Source organism: Bos javanicus, chromosome 2 (assembly GCF_032452875.1).
Source record: "Bos javanicus breed banteng chromosome 2, ARS-OSU_banteng_1.0, whole genome shotgun sequence".
NCBI classification, from domain to species: domain Eukaryota; kingdom Metazoa; phylum Chordata; class Mammalia; order Artiodactyla; family Bovidae; genus Bos; species Bos javanicus.
Window position 1 is genome coordinate 36,133,852 of NC_083869.1, and position 24,006 is coordinate 36,157,857.

Sequence of the window (24,006 nt, forward strand, 5' to 3'; positions counted from 1 at the left end):
TAGGGAGGACAGCTGTGTGGTCAAGCCGTTCTCTATATTCGAACCAGGACTTAACTTTATGCCATTTTCTGATGTGTGATGATCTCTCCTGTGTTTCAGTATTGGTTCCCGACTAGACTACAAGTTCTTTAGTGGTGAGGGCTGTGTTTTATATTTTAATTTTGCGGTAGGCACCAAAAGCCTGTGCATCGCCCTACACTAGCAGAGGTTTACCAAAGCGTTTTCAAGAGCATTTTTCAGATGGAGTGCTTATCACAAGATTTGTGGCTGGCTATTTTGATGGTCTTTTGGGATAGATTTTGCCTATAAGTGGTTGAGCTGCTGTTTTGGCAGGAGTTTGAAATGTGCAACGCAGGTTGGGAAGCCCACTGTTCAGTAAACAACCTTTCCCCAAAACAAGTCTCCAGTGGACTGGAGAACCCACACCAGAATTGAAACCATTTTCAACATGTCTGGATTGTTTTCTGTCCATGTAAATACAAGAATTATCTTTGACTAACAGTCTGTTTATTAATGCCTCTCTCTCCCCTCCAATTACCTGTCTGACTGCTCTGTCACATGGGTTTCTTCATGGAGTGCATATGATTACTTTCAGTAGAACCAGATGAAAAAGAAAAAATATTGTCAGACAAGGGTAAATTGAATGGGCCTCCACTTTCATGTTTAAATAATGTAGGCTTATTGCTAGGCAGACATAACATTTCACAAATACAGTCAGAGGATGGTTTATTTAATGATGCAAGTTGTTTAGCTGGCATAAGCAGAATTATCCAGGATGGTTTCTGTCAGAGTACTCCGATTGTTGCATGACTGGCGATTCGCATGTGACATTGGAACCAAGTATAGAAAAGAAACACACATTAGACACAGTCCCCCAAAGACACTTTTTGAGAATTAGCAAACTGAGCAGTTAACTCACTGCGTGACACTAGAAAGAAAGTCTCTAGATGGCAAAGCAGGAGGAGCTCAGCTATGTCATTTCTCCAATACCACCCATCCTTCTGCCAGCACTGTCTTCATGCCAGGGTGTTGAAGCTCGGTCCCCTATATGGGGCCTGGTAATGCATGTTTAGAGTTCCATAAAAATCACTCAACCACATCACAACATTTTATGCAGTCTTCTTTCTGAAACTGCTTTTTAAAAAATCTTGTGCTTTTGTGTCTGATATTACCATATTTTCACAAAGGCTTTATCTTATGGCAGATTCTTCGAGCATTCATTACAATTTATGTTGAAAAAGAAATTTCTCAGAATGCCTTGCCTTCTATCCTTCTCCGCACTCAGGCTCTCACTTTTCTCTGAAAATGCTGAAGCATTTTCTTTTGTTTGGATTTACCTTGGTTTTGAGTGCTAGCTGGTTTGCACTTAGTCACATTTACTTGAAAGGACCACGAGGATAAAAGAACTTCTTTGTGAGACAGTGACTTCTTTGTGAGACAATCTAGGTGAATTCCATAGACATTTAAAAGCAGTATGTCCTATTGGGTTGATAAAAATTCCATTATGGAGAAATAGTACAGTGGTGCTTTCCCACACAGAATGTTAGCAACAAGAGATGGGCAGAACTGAGGTCCAAATTAGGAGATGTGCCCAAGGCAAAGACACTGTCACTCATGGTCATGATTCAGAGATTTGTCTGGAAAATGTTCTTCCAGTACCTTCCTGGAAGAGAGTGCAAATGCATACGGCATGTTAGCTGGAATTCTCCTAGGGCTGCTTGCCCTGCACCCTCTGTCTTCGCACAACACGCACCCCATGGACAAAGGCCACACGCATATCCAGTGCTGCAGAAGGCAGTATGATCACGTCTCTCCTTCTGGACCTCTCCGTGACGTTAATGGAATGTGAAGACGACCTAGTGTGGTCGGGGCAGAGAGTTTTGTTTTTTGTTTTCTTTTTTTTTTTTTAAGAAAAAAAGTGCCTAGTCACTGGATATGCAGTTGCTTGTTAGATTCCCAGCCTCACGCTGGCTTCATTCTGCTGCATTGCCTGAAGCTTCTTCATTCTGCATTGCCTGAAGCTTCTCCTGTGCCGGCGATGGAGCTCCAGTGAAGTGCATGTGTGACTGCTGGCCGACTCCATCCAAAGACCCCAGCTTGTTTTCCATCTGCTTTCTGTGTTACCTTGACTTTTCAGTTTGGGTATATGCCCGGCAGGGCTTGAAAACTGCTTTTATCCATGTTCTGGAATGTTCCATATATAGGTAAAATTATTTGGGCCTTGTTCAGTGCCAGAAGGCAGAAAAGGTAATGTTTAGAGGAAAAATTACAAATCTAGTAAAAAGGCTGGACATCTTTCAAGGGCTTTTACTGCCCATTTCGTTTCCTGCATGTTTGGCTTAAGCTTCATTTACTCTGTTAAAAAACAGAAAATTTGGGCAACTCTAGGACAAAAGAAATACTTGAAGACATGTGCGATGGTCCTGGTACCTTTAGGATAATGTGGTCAGACCTCTGGGATTGTGATGGTTCCCGTCTCTCTCACCTAGTGCGTACAATAGAGCAGAGTCTGAACGCATGTTCTGTTGAGATGTTCCCTCCAAAGGTAAATCATGAGTAAATCATCGCCGAGAAACCAGAAGGACAGGAACCATCCTGGGAGGCCAGTGGGGTGACGACTGTCTTGCAGATCCAAACTAAAACTTATTCTCTACCAGAAGGAAAGTCTGGTTTTTAAAAAGTGACAGGGGATCTCAACCAGACATGTGCCCATGTTTCAGATGAAGACACTCTGAGTGTTGTGCCAGGTTTAGGAGGAGACTGCCTTCAGGCAGCTGTTACCTCCGTGGATCACACCCAGCCCACAGCAGGCCCACTCCAGTCAGTTTTACACCTTTCTACTGTCAGGTCCTGCTAGAGAGGAATAGTAAATAGTGGTGTGTGCTCGTTAAGTCACGTCAGTCCTGTCCCAACTCTTTGCAACCCTGTGGACTGTAGCCTGCCAGACTCTTCTGTCCATCTGTTTGTCCAGGCAAGAATACTGGAGTGGGTTGCCATGCTCTCTTGCAGGGGATCTTTGCGACCCAGGGATCAAACCCATGTCTCTTATTTCTTCTGCGTTGGTAGGTGGGTTCTTTACCACTAGCGCCACCTGGGAAGCTCATAAATAGTGAAGTAAGATTTTATTAAAGCATAAGGATCTTGAGTTAAAGATTTAGGTGTTACTATGAAACAGTTTTCTAAAAGGCATTTGCCAGTAACTTCATCCCTAACTACAACTTAAATTACATCAAGCCAACATAGCAACCGTAGCCAGCTCTTTAAATCTCACAGAATCAAATCCCAAGGAAAACAGGCCAGTCCCTAAAAACGTTTATAACTTCTAAACCAGAAGTTCCTCTCCCAAGAATTTAACAATTCAAAGAAGGAGCCACAGCTCAGAATTTGAGCTCCTCCTGTTGTCATAGTGATGATAATAATAGTAACTAATACTTATTTAATTGTTCTGTGTGTTTATATATATTTATATATATAGTAATTATAACAATGTTTTGAAGTAAGCACTCTTAATGGTCTCCATTGCACATATTATGAAACCAGAGACCTGCCTGGAATCACTAGCTAGTAAATGGAAAAGCCAAAATTCAAACCCAGAAAGACTAATCTATATCCATTGTTCCAACCAGCATAGAATCTGACCACTAGCATCACATTGGCACTGGGACCAAAGAGATAAAATATATAACACACACAGATGTTCACACAGTGTTAGTTGTAAGAACAAAGAAACTATACATGATCCCTTTTCAAATAGAACATTATGTAACCATTAGAAAAAAAAGATTCTGTAGCAAGATAAAGGGCTACAATGTAAATGATAAAAGCCCCTATCATTGCAAAAATGAAAAATAAATATAGACTTAGAAAAGTAGTAAATATAGAATATTAAAATATTTATGTCGGAGTGATGGGAAAATATTGTGTTTTTGGTTTCTCTTTAACCTGACTTGAATGTTGGTTAACCATTATTTTACTGACATGGAAAGCTGAATGGGATATGGAACCACTCTGTAAGGGTCAGGAAAGCAGAGATAGACCCTAACAGAGCCCGTGTGGGAGGTATGCATCTGCAGAGAGAAGCCAGAGTTGTGCCCCCTATGGTAGAGAGGACCACAAGGTTTGGTTATAAACAAAGAAGGGACTGAAACAGGAAACACAAAAAAGGATAGTATTTATTGGATCCTTAAATCGAAATTTTTAAGAGTCTTGGATAGTTTCTTGCATGTTGTTAGTTGAAGAACTTTGAAAGTAGCTGACAGTGATCATTAAGAAAGCTGATTACAGTTGCTGTGAAGTGAAAGTCACACAGTCATGTCCGATTCTGTGCAGCCCTATGGACTGTAGCCCACCAGGCTCCTCTGTCCATGGGATTCTCCAGGCAAGAATAATGGAATGGGTTGCCATTCCCTTCTCCAGAGGATCTTCCCAACCCTGGAGAAACCTGGATCAAACCCAGGTCTCCCACATTTCAGGCAGATTCTTTAGCATCTGAACCACCAGGGAAGCTCCTATAGTTGCTGAGTGGGCTACTTTTCCAAAACTGATAGAAAAGCTTCTATCAAAGGCAGTTTATGTCTTAGAGACTGTTATTTGGGATAAAATGCTCCATAGCTAGAAAAAAAAATGAGTACTGGGGGGTAGTCATTTCTCCAGCTGTTAGAACATGGTTAGGAAAAACTCCACTTTGTTAGAAATAGAAGAGAACTTGGAGTCCTCTGAGCAGTTGGATTAGATAAGTGAGGAGGATGTCCGGGAGGTCTGATCGTGTGCTACAGTGCTTAGTCAAAGCAAGCATTCTAGAAATGATGTTGACTGTAGGTGTCCAGGAAAGACAGTTGAGCCTAAATAAATCGCTGCAGAGTCTAAACTTCAGAAGATGGGTAAGGACACAACTTGGTGGAGATGTGCAGGAAGCCATCGTGGGCATCCCCGCTGTGGCTCACAGCCCCTTAGGAGGGACTGTTGATGCCAGAGATCAGGCACTTGGTGAAAATTTCAACTGCGAAACAGACCAGAGAACATAATAATAGAGGAAAGAAGTGGTTAGAATTGTATGTTGCCTCACACAGAATACTAGTTGCTTCTTTCCCTGAAGCAACGACCCAACAACTGTCTGAAAACTGTCATTTCTACTGGGTTATGCTGCTGCTGCTGCTAAGTCGCTTCAGTCATGTCCGACTCTGTGTGACCCATAGATGGCAGCCCACCAGGCTCCTCTGTCCCTGGGATTCTCCAGGCAAGAACACTGGAGTGGGTTGCCGTTTCCTTCTCCAATGCATGAAAGTGAAAAGTGAAAGTGAAGTCGCTCAGTCGTATCCGACTCTTAGCGACCCCATGGACTGTAGCCTACCAGGCTCCTCCGTCCATGCGAGTCTCCAGGCAAGAGTACTGGAGTGGTTTGCCATTGCCTTCTCTGACTGGGGTGTAGTTCTTTGAAATAAGAAATTTGTTTTCCTAAGATATGGGACACCTGCCAATAGACACACTGTTTTAACGACTTACCTTTTTGGTTTTAGAGGAAGGAAAATATCTTAATGACAGTGCAGAATCATGTAGCAAATGTAATTCACTTTGTAAGATTCAACTACATTCTGTTCCATTTGTTTCATTTTAAATGATATATTTGCAAACATGTCATTGCTCACTTGATGTTTACCTCCTCATTACACGTCTTTAGCAGGCTTGATTGTTGCCTGAAATTGCTTTTTCGTTGACAGAGCTTAGTCGAGATGAATGAAAATGTGTTGGGAGCACCTTCCCACAGATAGGGAAGGCCTGTTTGGCCTCTCAGCAAAGGCGCAGCCTTGGCACTCCCCAGCGATGGCTCCCCAGCTGCCTCCATTCGCATCTGCCTGCCTGGGCAGCCCTGGGGAACATCCAGAATGATTCTGACTTGGTCACCTTCTTTCTCTGCTAATGGAGAAAAAATGGTGCATTTGCGTTGTTCCCTTTGAAGGGAACTTTTTTTTCTTTTTTAATTTAAGTTTCAGTCTTGGAGCTGATCTTTATAATGCCTCTAGATAAAAGCACTTCCCCAAAGTGAAGCCCCACAAAGTGCCGGCACCATCAAGTTTACTCTCTCTTGCTCCGCAAGGTTATGGGGAGACAGAATCCTAAAACCCTCAGATGTCATTGGAGGAAACATTTGTTACTATAAGGACCTTTCTAGATCAGTGGAGAGAGAGCTCTTGTTTCTCTCTAAGTTCTCAGTTTGTCCTCAGAAGTCAAGGATGAGGCATCGCCGGCCTCGACAGGCACTCTCTTCACTTCTGCTTGAATGTCTTTTTTTCTCCGTCCCATTTCCATCTGATTCTGAAGGGCCAGTTGCAGGATTAAAAGCACTGTCAGTGATTAGAAAGCTCTCTGGTTTCACTACATCCATTTACTTTACCTTCAGTGATTGTTGGTGGAGGTGGAAATTTCCAAAAGTCAGTAGCTTTTTTTTTTTTGTTTGAAGAGACAGAGAATGTGGTTTAGGAATGTAGGATTTGGCCCCTGTCCATCGTCCATCACACCCGGCTTGCCTTAAATGGAAGAATGGAAGTTCCTCGCTCAGGAAATCAGTGGGTGGGGGAGGTAATGGAGTCAGAAGGGAAACTCAGGGCCCCTTTGTGAATGGTGGGGCCCACGTGTCTCACCAGACACAGGACAGCTTTGCCTGCACCTCCAGACACCCATAGCAGTACAGCTGCCATTCAGACCTGAGCTCACGTGCCAGCCCGTCCCTCTGGAGCAGCTCAGCCGGGGAGAGGGGAGAGGAGTACCAGTGGACAGCCTGCGAGGAGGAATGGCAGTGGGGCTTTGGTTATGTTTTGTTTTTTTGGCAGAGCAGTACTGAGAGACACTATTGCTTCCACACCCTGTCATTAGTGGGTGGGTAATAGTGATATAAAATAAGAGATGAATTAGGATAATAAGAGGCAAAGGAGAAAGGAGTAAATTTTCCACAAGTAATATTTTTCTCTTCATGGTTATTTAACTTTGAAACAGAACTTGAAAGTAGTAATCACCATTCCACGGTAGACAAAGGACTGAATGTAAGAGCCAGACACGAAGGTGTGCTTATCTTTATTATGTTAACTAGAAACATACTGAAACATGCACAAGTTTTAGGAATACACTGCTGTTTGCATTACAGAAAAGAACATTTTTAAAAAGGAGAAGTTATGGGTGGCCTACTGTGTTGTTGCCTTTTTTTTTTTTCCTTTTTCTTTTTTTTGGCTAATGAAGACGTAACCCTGGTGAGAAAAGTCTGTGCATCTTAGGCACCTTTTGCTTTTCTTCGACAGTTTTTTGGGATCATTTTATGAGGCGGATATATTGTAAAGCAACTCCAAGTGGGATGATTAAAGGCCCAAAAAAACCTTTAAAGACAGTGGGCAGGTATAGCTGTTTCCCTGCTTCAGCCCCAGAATAAATAAGACCTGTTTGTATTCATTCGTTGGTTCACCCAAGAGGGAATAAGTGCTTGCAGTATGCCAGACACTTAGGCACTAGAGGTAACAGGGATGAACAGAAGTCACTGCCCCCACGGAGCTTACACTCTGGAGGGGAGATAGACACCAGACAGATCGCCACATTCACAAAGTATTATAAATGCTCCAAATAAAAATGCAATGTGGCGGGGGTGGGGGTGGGCGTGTGAACTGAGAGAGTAGCACTGAAGTGTCTGCGCTACCATGTGTGAAACAGACAGCTAGTGGGAAGCTGCTCTATGGCCCAGGGAGCCCAGCTTGGTGCTCTGTGATGCCCCAGAGGGTAGGAAGGGGAGGGTGGGAGGAAGGCTTAAGAGGGAAGGGATGTATGTGTACCTATGGCTGATTCATGTTGTTGTAACACAGAAAGTAACACAACATTGTAAAGCAGTTACATTCCAATTTTTTAAAAATTAAAAATTTTTAAATCGTATGAATAAATAGTAAGCGCCTATAAAAAAAAAAAAAAAGTACAGTGTGAGCAGTATACAGGGGAACCTGTTTTCTCCTGGAGGAAGTGAAGACCTCTCTGAGGAATTACAATGGAAAATTACAGGAGCATTTTTAAGTGGAGGAGGGGAGGGTGACCGTCCTAGTTACATCTGAAGATTCACAGGGATGGGGTTGAAGAGGGCCCACACCTAAAGAAATACCCAAGTGAATCAAAGGCTGCCTTTGCCTCCTCGGAATAGCTCTTTAAATGTTTTATTACACTCCAGTTTGAAGTAAACAGCTAACATTTTGTGCACTGTTTCTCGCCAGTGGGTCCTCTTCTAAGGGTCTGAATAAACTTTTGCCTTGAAGTATTCTCTTAGTTCCCTTCAAGCACCAACACTGCTCCTATTAAAAAAAAAAAAAAAGAATTCAGTTACATTTTGCCACTTGTAGACACATACAATTCTGGTTTCCTGTTATTTTTCCCTGTTTATTCAGCTCCTACAGAACCGTTATTGTGTAAATTTGCGGATGGCGGACAGAAGAAGAGACAGAACCCAAACAAATACATCCCAAATGGACGGCCCTGGCACAGAGAAGGAGAGGTGAGACTTGTAAGTCCTTTCTTGAAACTTCTGTGGGGCTGTGTCATCACGCAAAATACGAGAGTAGTTACATGCGCAGCATCTTGACATGGTTATCACGTTCTAAAATAGGGACTAGGGTTAAAACTTCATTATCCAGATAGTGTCATGTGAGGACTTCTCACAGTGAATACACAGCTAAGGGAGTGATGGTTCTCCCGACAGACAATAGGTGGTGGAAACAGCCGTGTTTACCAGTTAGCAGCATTTATTTAAAAAAAAAAAAAATAAAGCATTTTAAATTGCTGTAAGAAATGCACATCTACAGCTAAGTTGCTTCAGTCGTGTCCGACTCTGTGCGACCCCATAGACAGCAGCCCACCAGGCTCCCCTGTCCCTGGGATTCTCCAGGCAAGAACGCTGGAGTGGGTTGCCATTTCCTTCTCCAATGCATGCATGCATGCTAAGTCTCGTCAGTCGTGTCCGACTCTATGTGACCCCATGGACAGCAGCCCACCACACAAGTGGTCTTAAATGTTATGATTTCTTAGAATTACAGTTTTATTTAGAAATTATTTTAAATATTATTAAAATAAATAGTATATTTGTCATTCAGGTATTTTTTACCTAATTCTTTTCAATAATGTTCTTTAGAAAAAGAAAAAGAGCTCAATTTCTTAATAAAAATGTTGGCCCTCCATTTCCCCATACTAACCATAAATAAATTGTTCTTTTGTTTTGGGTTTTTTTAAGTAACATATTGGCTCAAGAATGTCTAAGGAACTGCCATTCAGTAGAATGTTCTACAGTCTGTACTGTCCAGAGGTTGCCACTAGTCACTTGTAACGCCTTTGAAATGTAGCTGGTATGGTAGAGGGACTCAGCTTTTCATTTAAGTTTAAATAGCTGTCTTTGACTAAGGGCTGCTATGTTGTACAGTGCCAATCCAGAGCTTAATTCTCATGTTGAGTTTATAATTACGTGTGTCTAACATAAACTCTCAATTTTATCAAATACTAAACTATCCCCATTTTTTGTTGCCAGGAGTCTGAGAAATGGAATTTTTAATTTGTACCTTTGCAGATGAATGTTTCTTTTTCTTTCCCATAGGCTGGAATGACACTTACTTATGACCCAACCACAGCTGCTATACAGAATGGGTATGTCATTAAGATAAATACATAATAGCCAGAGGGAAAATGTGAAGGTGGAAAATATCAGACGTTTATTCCATGAATGATTGTGCTTAAAGGATTACTTAATAAAGGCTTTTGTGTTTGTTCTAGATTTTATCCTTCACCATACAGTATTGCTACAAACCGAATGATTACTCAAACTTCTATTACACCCTATATTGCGTCTCCTGTATCTGCCTACCAGGTTTGTACCTTAAGGATTCATCAAGAGTATGACAGCTTGCCAACCGTGAATCACTGCTATGTTTTTATGTATCTTAAAATTTTGAACACTTACAATGAAATTTTAAGTCAAATGTTAGGCAGCTCAGATACCCAATTTAGAATTAGCTGCTTTTGATTTGACAGAGTGATTTATTTTTGTGTTTAGGAGAATGTACAACAAAGGGAAATGGTTGTCAGTTTTTGAAATTATAGCATTTTAGAATTGGGACAAACTCAGATGCTTCCTTTACAACAGGCCCTGCCGCTGGACACCATGTGTCCCAGACATTGAAACTGGAAGAGAATTGCCGTTAGGTAAAATACGGAATAGATCTGCACTGTTCCTTTGTTAATTTGTCAGCAGAAACTAACAAAAGAGCAAGCAAATATGCTAATAAATGAAGATGTGTCTCTATCAGGTAACATGAAATGAGCAATGCAATGAGACTTGAGGCCAAAAAAGGAGAGGCGGCTTCCCATTTAGGTTATTTTTTGAAGAGGCTTTACCTTACACTTCCAACTTAGAACCAAGATCTCCTTCGGCACCTTGTGGTTATACTGATGTGGTTTTATTGGAGGGGTAGCTCCTGTTCTCCATGAATCCTGGTTGTACATGTATTTCTTCTCCCATTTTGGAGTGCCTCTCACAAGGTCACCACCTTGGCCCAGACAAGAACACCAACGGAGTCAGTTACAGACATAGGAATACACTTTTGTTAACTGTTGAGATCCTGTGTGACTAAACTTTTGTGTATTCTTGTCTTTAAAACAATTGAATTAGATATTGTAACCCTGGATTTGGTGGTAGGGGTAATATCTAATACCTGTGTAATTTCACATCTATAAGCCTCAGTTTCCTCATCTTTAAAATGGGGATAATAATAGTTTCTATCTCATAGGCTTATGATAACAACTAAAGGAGATTATCTGTGTAAAGAGCTCAACCCAGTACCTGGCCTATGATTAGCACTCAATAAATGTTAGCTATGATTATCATTATTGTCCTTTACACTTTACATCCAGGATTAACTGGCTGGTAAGAGTATATCCATTCTGCTTTTTTAAAATAATGGATTGGTCAACATAAGCAATATAGCAAAGGTGGTTCTGTCTAAAAGCATAAAAGTAGCTCTGAATAACAAAGAGAAGTGTTTAAATGCCCTAAAACTGAAGTTGTAAAGTAGCATTCACAGCCTCCCTCAGCTTCTAGGTTCTTTTCACTTCTTTCTCTGAGCCGTCACTCATTGTCTTTTATCTCTGGGTTGTTAAGTTTCTTCCGCTGCTACTTTGATCTGCTCATCTGCTCGGTGTAGCACTCACTCATTTAATCCCTCTCTAATGATTTTGAACTTAAGATTTGTTTCTTTTCTTGCCTATCTGAGATTCACTGAGATCTGCAGTGCATTTTCCCTAATTAACAATTCCTGTATCTGATTTTAAAGGATAGTCTTCTTTCTTAACTATTTGAACTTTGCAACCTCTAATAGGGACAAGTAAGCATATTCTCAGGCAAATGAAAGATTGTGCATATTAATTTCAGTGTATGCACTGTAGACATTTACAGCTATGAATATCTTCTCACAACCTCCTTTTCTGTCTTTACTATAATGGCAATGACCATTTTGGCCACAAAATTATTTCATAGAGTAGAAGAAAATTAGGTGACCAGTGTTGTTAATAGATTTGATAGACCTAACTGGAAACAGCATTTCATTACAAAGGCCTGATTTCTTTTCCTGGGCAATCTGTTTCCCTAAGATACGTGTGGAATTTCGTTCCAATTGCCTGGCCCTCAGTGGCATTACTTGTTAGATCCTCAACCCCATAAGTTCAGGGGCCCAATGGGGTCAGAAAATGGGATTTAAGTGATCTGTGATTCTCTAAAATGCAAAGTGTCACTGGTATGTATGCAGTCAGGTGCAGAGGGAAAGGTCTATTTCCTTCATCAGGTTTTCAAAAGGATTCATGATTCAAAAGAGAATAAAGAATCAATAAAGAACATAGATTATTATTCCCATTTTATAGTTAGGGAAAATTGAGGAAAAGAAATTGACAGCAGCAGATTTGTTGCTTCAGAAAGAAAATTGGATTAGATGTCATGGCTCCCTAACCCCATGATGATATGAGCTATTAGATTATCAGGACCACAGAAATATACCACGGATGAGTGCATCTGGCCCAAATTGGGGTCTGCAGGGAGCTGCTCGCCTCCCCGTGATGTTTTCAGTGAAGGCCTGGCGCTCGTGTTGGAGCGGGCCTTTCTCCACTAAACCACTATATGCTTATATTAATACAATTGGATTTGAGAAATTGGCATCTGGAAGAAACCACCAATATCCCGATGGGGAAAGGCTGCAGTCCAGATAACTGAAATGCTAACGAGGCAGAAGCACTTAACTTTGGTCTGCCTTAGGTGGCAAAGGAAACCAGAGAAAACAAGTATCGGGGCTCTGCTGTCAAGGTAAATCACAACCCATTCTTCCCCCATGACTCTTCCCCGTGTCCTCTCTGTAGAACCTCTTAACAGTGGAGGATGAGATGCAGGAGGGTTTTGTTCTCAAGAATTAAGAGGCAAGCTTATTCTGAAATCTAACCTCAGGAAAGCTTTGGGTATCAAGAAATGGGCCAATAGTCTTTTCTCTAGAGTGGCAGAAACTTCCCTGCTTTCTTCCATGCCACAGAATCTGACTCTCAGTCATTTCTCAGTCCAGAGGGTCTACTGTACAGATATCCTTTTAACTGTAGATGTCAGGATCTAGTTACTAAAGTTTAATTTTCTAAATATGAATTTCAGATTTTTATATTTCACACTAACTAGAAATTATTGACCACCAGACAAGATTTCTGAAATACAATGTCCTGGGAGTTGAATTTGATTACTCTTAAAATAAGCACATACTTTAAGGGTTAGTTTCTAGTAAGATGTGCTGGAATGAATTCTCATTCCTCTCTACTCCTCAAGCACCTATGTTCCTACCTTGATTGTAACACTTTTCACTGTTTCTTTGAGTTGTTTATTTGTTTATCTCCCTTGCTTAGATAGTAAATTTCTTGAGGGTGGGGCCCATGTCTTATTGCCTTTATGTCTTTGGTGCTTGATACTCAAATACTTTTTCAGTGGGCAGATGGAACTTGGTTTTAAATAATCATTTCATCCTATTCAGAGTGACCAGTTTGTCAAGAACTCTTAACTGCCTTAAGTTAAATCCTTTTAATCAGTTGATAGTATTGTTTCTTTATTTTCCTCCTGTAGATTTTAACATGATTAAAAGAGCTCTAGAGAAATAAGTAGCGCTCCTATGGAAATCAATGTTTCTTCCAAAATCCTTCCTTTTCCAGGTGCAAAGTCCTTCCTGGATGCAACCTCAACCATATATCCTACAGCACCCTGTAAGTTTCTCATCTTAATGGCTTTGTAGTTTTCAAGTAAGCTATGTATACGTTCAAAACCATTCTCTGGGTTTAAATCATTTGTGCAAAGGTGGTATAAGTATTTGGGAAATGTTAAATATGGGATATTGAGAATGTATAAGTTCATTATAAAACTTTAACTCGTCTTAAAACAAATTGGTAGTTGACATTAAGTTAGATTTGCAATCCATGAGAATTTAAATATAGGAGATCATTCCACTGAATTTTTAAATTTTAAAGTTTTTAAATTGCTAAATTTTTAACCATACTTGTGATGAAATAGCTCTCTTTGTCTACATTCTGTTTAATGCAAATATAAAGTGTTCAAAATTGACCTAGAGTTTTTTCATCAGTGTTAACCTCTCCATGGAAATTTTAAATACTAAAGTAGTAATGCCCACTGAGGGTAAATAACAAATGTGATTTCTTTAGTGACACGGGCATGTACTGTACTTACATATATATTACATTTTTTAAATTGAATGAGTTACACTTCACCTTATTAGGTAGTATATGGAATGTATTTTTCAAAAATACATAAAATCCAGTTTGTTGAATTAGAACATGAGTTTAGAATGTTGAAAAATAAAGATAAAAAACAAAAATCACAAAAAAGACTAAGGATGCCTAATATAATCTGGATGCTCACCGCAAAGCAGCCACAAAGTGAGCCTAAGCTTTCTAATAACCAATGCAAAATGGGAATCTTAATAAGCAGTATAGCTCATAGTGCTTATAAAACAGATCCGTTGCATAGGAGAAAGCACATTGTTCTTGGCCTTAAAATGAGACAGGAATTTCTTTAGGACAACTTCTGAAAGAGGACACTACACAGTGTTAGACCAGGCATGTGAAACAGCAGAACAGGGACATGTTCTGAACAGGAAGTTGCTGAGATGACTTTGAAGAAGGAGAAAAAGCATGTTTAGTTGATAACACAGGAGAGGAGCTCTCTGATGATGTATCTATATGTGTTATATTGTCTGTATAAACATGCACACATGTGTTTCTACACACCCACACATATATCTACCCACATCCACCCACTAAGCCACACAAACGCTCCTGGCAGTCTACACCCCAGGTACTCTGTGCTGTCCTATTCAGGAATGCTAGAAATAGGCTCATTTTTCATTTAGGGGCTTTCTAGGACAATAACTCCTACAGATGAATGAGGAAGAGCAGCAAGAAACTCCTGAATTTTATAGACTTCTGAGTCATTTACATGTTACCACTCACTTTTGAATGATGCACATTAAAAAATTTTAAATGGAAAAAAATCTTATGAAATGTATTAATAACAAGTGATCTCTGACATGGGCTTCCCTGGTAGCTCAGCTGGTAAAGAATTGGCCTACAATGCAGGAGATTCTGGTTTGATTCCTTGGTTGGGAGGATCCGCTGGAGAAGGGATAGGCTACCCACTCCAGTATTCTTGGGCTTCCCATGTGGCTCAGCTGGTAAAGAATCTGCCTGCAATGCGGGAGACCTGGGTTCGATCCCTGGGTTGGGAAGATCTGGAGAAGGGAAAGGCTACCCACTCGTTTTCTGGCCTGGAGAGTTCCATGGACTGTAGTCCTTGGGGTCACAAAGAGTCGGACATGACTGAACGACTTTCACACAACTACTATCTCTGACATGAATCTTCATCCTTTGGTAATCTTCTCCTGGACGGAGGAGGGCTTACCTATTAGAGACAGGTAGCACATCTCTTAGTTGAACACCACTGAGACCGCTGTAGTGTGTGCTGAGACAGCAGTAGTGTGTGCAGAAGGACCCGCCTGAGAAGTCATTCCTTTTCTGCACCCAGATTTAGACTGCCTGAGACTAGCACTAAAGTTCCTGCACATCAGCTTTTACCCTCAATTGTGTATCTAACTATCAATAAATAACTGTTTTTAAGGGATAATGAGTCAGTCGCAGTGATACCAAAAACCTAACATTAATAATTGTATGATGTATCAGAGTAATTGCATCCTCAGGTAATTGGATGATTGCTGAAGTGAGAGGAATGCGATAATCTGTAAGAATATTACAATAGGATAAATTAGAGAAGATGCAAAAATCCAGAAATAGAACTAATTGAATATCATATACAATTAGGGTGCCATTAAGTAATCATTAAAAATGATAATGAGAGCAAGGCAGTAAGTTAGGTAAATATTAATAATGGAATGTTAAGTTAAAAAGCAAAACCCAGAATATGAAGTAGTTTCGTATTTTATATGAACCTGGTTGCAACTCTGTAAAAATATGTGGAAACCAGAATCCATGCAGTGCTACCCAGACACTGCTAACAGCCATGTATTAGAGACAGGCTGGGTTATATGAGTGATTTTTTTTCACCCCTCCTCTGTGTTTTTAACTAAATTTAATTTAATTAATTTATTTATTTTTAATTGGAAGGTAATTGCTTTACAGCTATGTTTAATTTTGTTTTTGAAGACCAGAATTTTTTCCAATGAAGTCAAAGATTCTGAAATTAGATTATTAATTATATCTGAATCTGCTTCCCTCCCCTGGCACCAAATTACAGTTGCAAGTTCTGAGAAACACTGAGTGAATGAAGACTGTGATCTTGACCCTAAAAGCCTGACCTTGAATCAAATGACTATTTTTTTTAACATTTTTAAATAAGATGCTGTATTTATAATATGCAGTATAGTATATTGTGTTGTGACTGCATAAAACATCAACTGTCATTTACTTTAAAAATGAATTAAGTATTTTGTAACCCTGCCAGCCCAAGGTAGTTTGTGTTTCCTGTCACAGCACATAGTCCTGTGAACTAGCTTGCTTTACAGTTAAGTGAAGAGGAAGGGAGAGGTATTTAATAGAGAGGGATTTCTATGAAGTGAGTGCTCTTTAGAAGAGTCTCAGGGAGACTTACCTGGTGGTCCAGTGGCTGAGACTCCATGCTCCCAGTGCAGGGGACCTGGGTTTGATCCCTGGTCAGAGAGCTAGATCTCACATACAGCTGAACAAAGATTTTACAAGTCTTAGCACAATCTAGACAATTTTTAAGAAATCGCAGATGACACAGTTTACAAGTTTGAAGGGAGGTTATTTTTGCTTCATGTTCTGCAGCAGGCTAAGCCATTTCCTATGGAAAAGGTGGTTCCAGAATTCCGCTCCTCCCTCAGTGTGTCTCACTTGCTCTGTCTGACTCCCCAGGGTGCTGTGTTAACTCCCTCCATGGAGCACACCATGTCACTACAGCCTGCGTCTATGATCAGCCCTCTGGCCCAGCAAATGAGTCATCTGTCACTTGGCAGCACCGGAACAGTAGGTGGCAAATTAATATCATGTGTCTTGGCTTACAGAGGAGGCTAAATTCGTGCAGCCCGGTTTTCCTTATCAGTTATAGGCTCTATAATGTCAGAGATTATATCTGATCCCCTCTCACCTCCCACATTGCCTTCCACATAGTAAATACTCAGAGATTTCTTGATTAATTGATGAGCTAAAAGTCTGTCCTCTGACTGGCTGTCTCTCCTGTATCAGAATATAGCATCCAAACAAGACCACTTGTAGCCCTAATAACTGGTATCATTCATTCACACTGGCAGACCTGGTCTCATAAAGCCAAAGATGAAGGTGATACATGGTAATAAAGGCAGGGGATTTTTCCCCACTTACTTCCAATTGTATGGTTTTTAGGGGCACTGAATCACAATCGTAGTATTGACTTTTTCCCCAAGTCCAGGGTTGCATTTGGGTATGGAGTTGAGCTGATATCAGACTAATTTCCAGGTTTGATATGTGTAGCATTTAGATGGTAAGATGACCAAAGGCTTTTAATTGAGACCATATCTGTGGTGACTTAATAGAACAAAGGGTAGTATTTTCTTTGCTTACGTTCACAGCAAACAGCAGCAGCTCGTCAAGGCTAAACCAGGGCCACATACATCGAATGAGAAATCTCTCCTGCCTTTGGAGAAGGATAATTTTCAGCATCAGGAAAGCAAGGGTCCATTTTCCATTTTTTTCCCATTTTTCAGTGACCTGCTGAAGATCTAAGGCATTTACTTCTTGGGTCTCCACTTATGGGAACAATTCTAATTCAGGCAGCTGCTGGAAATGAATGAGGTTTTTTGAGGGAGAAATTTTTCTAGATTAAAATAGCACATTAGTGATATTGAATTATTGAGGATGAGAAACTGTAATGATCTGCACCCATGGCTTGTCATTGGCCACCCTGACTGTATTCTTCTTTTCAGTACATGCCTGCCACGTCAGCTATGCAAGGGGCCTACTTGCCACAGTACACACACGTGCAGACGGCGGCAGTTCCTGTGGAGGTTGGTACACACCATCCAGTGGCCATCATGGCAATGAGTAGTTTCAAAAGTGGGTAAATCAGAACTCAAGGAAGAATCAAATCAAAAGTGAAACATGTACATAAAGAACTGAGTTTAGAGGGAGTGTATGCTTAGAGTTGTTTTCAACTATGAAATATAATTCTCTGCATACAGCTTAACATAGCAATATCCAAGCCACACCCCCAGGGCTCCCTGAAATATTTTAATATTTTCTAAGCTTGTAGCACATTTCATTACCCCCTCAAGTCTCTATCCTGTCTCCTATAAAATGATACTTCCAGGCAAATTAAGATAAAGCTGGAGATTGCGGTCCTGGTACCAAAGATTATATCAATAATAATCATTATAAAAATCTGTTATAATTAAATACTTGGAAAAAATATTTCAGAATTTAACAGGGATAAAAAATCATACCTGTTTTTGTAGAAGACTTAATAGAGCTAAATAACTCTTAGTTCTTGTTACGGAAGAGACTAGTATGATATTAATGTGGAAGAAATCTGACATTTGAATTCAAGTTGGGCAGAAAACAGTGTTTTCCTGCAAAATATCCTTGAAATTCTAAGCAAATTTATCTACCCAGTCGATCCCATCAGCTAGTTACATCCCGTAGGTTCCAATTCCAAAAACAGCCCTAGGATTGTGGCTGAATTACAGGGGAGGTAGGGTTTTTTGTTTTGTTTTGTTTTATTTGCCTCTAAATGATTTAAATTTGTGCAGTTATTGGCAACCACAGTTACTGGAACCCACAATCCGTATCTGCAGTGCTGAAACAAACAAATCTTAAGAATTTTCTTTGTAACTACTTCAGCAAAAACCTGACCTGTGGCAGAAGCCCAGCTGAACTGACACAAGACGAGGTCTTTGCCCCATTTACACTGTATCTTCATACTTTTCAGCACAGACCTGTTAATATGTTTGATCATAAGGTACAGTCTGAGACCCCACTGAGTATCATCGGTGATACACAGCATATGCATAGTATATTTCAGATTGTAAAATCTGAAATTACTGAGGTCCAAGTCATATCTGCCCCAAAGGATGAGAAATTTGTTTAATAAATTGTAGTGTGATGTGAAGAGATGACAACTACAAGTTGGAAGAGGTTCTTTGGGTCTGTCAGACATTTAAACTCCTTAGGGAAGTAATTAACCTTGAAGGCTCTATATGACATTAAGAAAATCACTTGTAAGCAGTGCTTGTCTTTACAATGTGGGACTCAGTCCAATCTGGGTAGTAGAGTTTGGATTTCATTGCTCACATGTCTCATCTGTTCTGCTTTGTTGTAGGAGGCGAGTGGTCAGCAGCAGGTGACTGTGGAGACGTCTAATGACCATTCTCCATATACCTTTCAACCCAATAAGTAACTGTGAGGTATGAGGGAACCATCTCCATCACTGTAGGGCTCAAGTCAAGGAAAGGCTGTGATGATTTTCTCAGAATGGTACTTAGAACAACTCAGGTCTGGTCACGCTGCTTCAATCATGGCAAGGGAATCCAGTGTTGCTGAAATCTTAAAATCAGGGATTTTGTGGTCTTGTAAATTAAGTATTCTGTCCAAAAAGAACACAGTGCCTTATATTGACATCAAATGTATGTTTGCTGTCTCTCCCTCCCTATCTGCCTCCAGAATCAGTAACATAATCAGAGAATACCAGGTACCAAATTTGTCCTACATTTTTATATATATAGATAGATAGATAGATATGTGTGTGTGAGAGAGTATATACCTATATATATATATATATATATATCCTATATTTATATTATTTTAATGCTCACAGACTGAAGGAAAAACAGTGTGAGATTTTGCTTAGTCTAGCATTACAAGACTAGCAGTATCTTGACAGAATCAAATGTGAGCATCCTTAGATTGATAGATTGCTTTCCTTACTCTCACTTGAACCACGTATCTCAAAACTTGCACTCTGCCATGCAGATTACATTGAACAACTGTGTGGAACATAGAACACTTGGGTTTCTAGATTGCCCTGGTGAAGTATGTTGCAGGTCTGAGATTTGAAAGGTGGACTTGGGACATAGAAAGCGACCCTCAGTTCCAGAACTTGCATTTACTGACCTACCACCAGTGATGAGCAGATCCTTTCTCAAACATATATGTCTTTAAAGCAAGAAAGAAATGACAAAGCTCTGTGGTCTGTTACACCAACAGTTACAAGAGCATTTGTTTTTTATATTTTTCTCTTCCAGATGTACAGAAGGGTGTTCTTACATGAAGAAGGTTGTGAAGGCTGAACAATCATGGATTTTTCTGATCAATTGTGCTTTAGGAAATTATTGACAGTTTTGCACAGGTTCTTGAAAACGTTATTTATAATGAAATCAACTAAAACTATTTTTGCTATAAGTTCTATAAGGTGCATAAAACCCTTAAATTCATCTAGTAGCTGTTCCCCTGAACAGGTTTATTTTAGTAAAAAACAAAAAACAAAAAAATAAGCAAAAAAAAAAAAAAAAGATTTTTATCAAATGTTATGATGCAAAAAAAAGAAAAAAAAAAGAAAAAGGAAAAAAAAAAAGAAAACTTCAATTCTCTGGGTATGCACAAAGACCATGAAGACTTACTCAAGTGCATGACCGGATTCTTGTGGTTTTGTTCATTTTGTGTTTCGTTGTGTTTTTCCCGCTGTATGAAATGGGCTTTCTGACGTTTAAATAGTCCGACTTCACCCCTGGTGTTCTGTGCTTGCAGTGAGAGTGTGACCGCCAGTGTCTCTCTTCTTTGCTTTCCGTTTTCCTTTCCACGTCGTGTGAAGTGTCTTATCCTTTTCTATGAATTCCAATTTGCCTTAACTCTTTTGATGCTGTAGCTGTTTCAGTAAAAGTTAGTTCAAACTAATGATGTAGAATGCTTTGACCAAATGGGCTGGTCTATTATGCCTTGTAAAACAGCAGCATAGGGCTTTTAAAAGGTAGTCAATAAAAGTTGCTGAAATTTTGGCTTTTTTAAATATGTAGTAGGTGTTTTTAATGATTTTTCACATAATGTGTAAGGTAGTGAAATGCAAGAAGGGAAAACTGTTTTGTGTGAAACACATTTTCTGACTGGGGAACTTTTAATAGGGTGAATTGTTTGTAAGGCTGTACGCCAACAGTTTCCTCTGATAGTTTGACTGATTTAGGATATCTGCTGTATGATGCAATGTAAAGTCTTTTTTGCCTTTTTTCAGGAAAAAAAAAAAACTAACTTGATGTTCTAGATTTAGTGTAGGTAGCGTTGGGGCAGGGGGTGGGGGGTGGGGGAGGGGAGTCACCGAATGTTTTGTCCTTCCTTTATACTAATGATAGTGCTTTAGAATGAGAATGACGCCTGAGATCTGGCAAACCGAGAAAAAAAAATGTTGCTATTGCAACTAAATGGCAAAAGCTAAAAGTAAGGATTTATCTTCAAACATAAAGCTGAGATATGAATAGAAGCAAAATGATTGGCTACTAGCTCTCTCTATTATGTAAATTTGAGAAATAAAAATTACTTGGCACTTTTAAAGGTAACTTCACCAAAGACCGAAGAGCCAGTAACCAGTAGCTCCAACTAGTCTCAGCATCACATCTTCTGTGCTCTTTATTTTTGCCGGACCAGTTTGCGGTTAGGAGAATGTGCCTTTTTTGTACCTTTGCATTTAGGTTTTCTAATTTTAATTGATGTATGGACACACACAAACAAAAAAGCATGAAGGAGGATTTGGATCCAAGCAGTGCCACACTTTACATCATCACTACAAGTGTTCAGTGTAAAGAAAACCCAATTTTGAAACTATGAAATTCCTGATTCATAAATACACAGTTATTTCTACTTTAGTACCTAGAAGATAATTCACTGTTATTAAAGCTCTTTTATTAAGACAATTGCATATGTTTGAAAAGCAATGGTAAATTAAGTTGTCTTCCAAAACTGTGTACTTGTCTGGTCAACTGTGTGTGATCAGTTATCTACCTCAGAGTCTATTTTCTTTTGTGCTGGGACAGGTTGCTGGCCCTCCCTGTTTCCACAGACCAAATCCTTCCTAGCTCAGGAGCTAGGCCTAAGCAGTTATTTCTTTCGAGTATTTTTTAGTTCTTAAAATTTATGCTTGTATTTGATTATAGATGTCAGTGACATTTCATAGTTTCAAAAGTCCTTGCTGCTCTGAGAAGTGTAGATTCTAGTGAAAATTACATAGTCATAAGAGAAATGTGTTTTTGTTTTTGTTTTTGTTTCCTTTTTTTAAAGTTGTGGTATTATTGGTTCTATGCTCCCTGGAATATTACTGCTTTGTGAAAGTCCAGACCGAACGCAGCGCCCTCTTTGTACCTAGTACGTTATAAACCTGGGTCTCTCACTACTTGATATTTTTGCATTAGTTAAGACAGAAATTTGATAGCTCAGTTAGAGAGGAGGGAAAATCTGCTGCTAGAAATGTCTGAACTAAGTGCCATACTCGTCTGGGTAAGATTTGGGAAACATAACCTCTGTACATAAAAAAAGAAAAAAAAAAATCAGTTAAACATCACATAGTAGACAGCCATTAAATTATAAAAAAATTAATTTATGAAGAAAGACCTTTTGTACAGATTGAAAAAAAAAAGATTTTCATAGAGATATCTATATGATCAAGAGAGTTAATTTTTTATTTTTGTTTTACTAGTGCCACAAACTTGCCAGTGGTAACTTATTTGTCCGGTTCAAGATAACTCTGTAGTTTTCTTTCCTAGGACTTGTTGTTAAACGCCAAAAGACATTTTTGAACTGTACATTTGATCAGATTGTTAGCTTTTTTCTGTTTTATTTCTTTTGAAAACCTTTGAATAAAAAACATCTGAAATTTTATTTTTTCCTGTCAGTTTCTTTTTAGGTTAAATGTGTATCAGAATTTCATTTCATTTCTGATCTCTTCCTTCAGTTCAGTGAATTGGTTGGAAATTGAGTTGCAAATTATTTTAGATTCAGTATGTATTCAAAATACATTTCCTTTGAAAGAATTGGAAAAACCATCCCACCGTCTCATTTTTGGCTATTTCAGTTCATGGATGCAAGGACAGCCATTAGCTCACCACGTTTCCTCTCTGCAAATTCCACCTTTGGTCTGTCCTTAAAGGTCAAAGAACCATATCCCTCTCCTCCCTCCTTCCTTCCTGCTACCTTTTGACGGTGGTACTGTCATTGCCCAGCAAGGGAGACAGAATAAAAACTGTCACTGTCTCATAAGCAGGTTCACAGGTAAGGGTTTCAAGATGGTCTCACCCCTGCCTTGATGACTTGGGCCTCCGTTCGTGACCTCATTTGGCTGTGCCCAGTAGGAGGCTCTGGTGCAACATTCATGGAGGAAAGACACAACACTCTTTCCCACACTGACATGCTTTATGAGAGACTCTTAGTATAAGAACTTGACTTTTACCCAAGGTAAATGAAATATTTTAGTGTAGTTATAAAGGTTTCTTTTTCTGCTGCCCAGTGACTCTGTCCTGTTGAAAGGAATGGGCAAGAAAAATATCCGTAGCCTCCCATTTCTGTCTGCCTCCCATGCAATGTGATATGTGAATTAAATACAAGAGGTTTAGAGCACTTCACTTGCCAGAGCCGAGAAAGCCCCAGTACTCTCTGGCTCCTGAGCAAAGGAAGCCAAGTTCTCTGATGATAACCAGTGCATCAGAGCGTAAGATGTCGGGGCAGGAGCAAAGTGTGGCCTCGTTGAGATGAAGGCAAGCTGCCAAGAATGTAAGCAGCGTAATCTCATGTTCTGTCGCATCCTTGGGGTCCGCATGCTCCTTCATAGGACCACCGACCAGAGGCAGGAAAAAAGTACTACTGGGCTCCTTAGGTTTTGTTAACCTCATTTTTGTTCTTTTAAGATGGCTCATGTCACTGGAGTCCTGGGACACGCAGGGGCTGTCATTCATACAGAAACTGATAAGTGCCTTTTCAGAGCACCTTTTCTGTCTGAGCAACAGGGCTGAGCAAGCCAGATTGCTGATGAATAAAAAAGGAGCTATCTCTCACACATAGAGAGAGGACCTGCAGCACCCCTGGGGATTCACCCCAGGTTCCTCGGGTCATCATCAGGGGCCAGGGTCCGAGCAGCGGGGTGGAATTCTTGCCTTGGAAGGCAGGGAGGAAGCTGGCACGGGCTCCCTGGTATGCATCCTTCCCTGTCTGTGGGCCAAAATGAGAGAGCAGTGGTGGATGGAAGCCCCGTTTTCTCCCATGCCTTTCAAGGGCAGTGGGGCAGGGTATATCCCCTGGAGCCTGCATTCTGCCTCTTCTCAGATTTCATAAATGCTGCTTAAAAAGTCACACGGAAAGGCCATGCCTCCCAGCCTGAGCAGGGGCTGAAAAATGTTTAAATGAGACCACAATAGCCTCATTCCACCGAAATAGCCA

The 24,006-nt window shown here is 40.0% G+C and overlaps 1 protein-coding gene across 14 annotated transcripts in view; it reads left to right on the forward strand.

Annotated features, from left to right (window-relative positions):
- RBMS1 (RNA binding motif single stranded interacting protein 1) overlaps window positions 1–22,455 on the forward strand; it is a 217,956-nt gene extending 195,501 nt beyond the window's left edge. For 5 of the 14 annotated variants that reach the window (XM_061437086.1, XM_061437005.1, XM_061436990.1 and 2 more), the window contains exons 7-15: window positions 8,409–8,524; window positions 9,605–9,654; window positions 9,781–9,874; window positions 12,308–12,355; window positions 13,234–13,284; window positions 16,480–16,590; window positions 17,526–17,606; window positions 18,917–19,001; window positions 19,839–22,455. In XM_061437086.1, the coding sequence (XP_061293070.1) occupies window positions 8,409–8,524; window positions 9,605–9,654; window positions 9,781–9,874; window positions 12,308–12,355; window positions 13,234–13,284; window positions 16,480–16,590; window positions 17,526–17,606; window positions 18,917–18,994 (629 nt within the window). In that variant the 3' untranslated portion in view covers window positions 18,995–19,001; window positions 19,839–22,455. The remainder of the gene's footprint in view (window positions 1–8,408; window positions 8,525–9,604; window positions 9,655–9,780; window positions 9,875–12,307; window positions 12,356–13,233; window positions 13,285–16,479; window positions 16,591–17,525; window positions 17,607–18,916; window positions 19,002–19,838) is intronic. The other 9 variants (XM_061437049.1, XM_061437039.1, XM_061437057.1 and 6 more) reach the window with 3 other exon arrangements.
- Window positions 22,456–24,006: the final 1,551 nt, after the last annotated feature.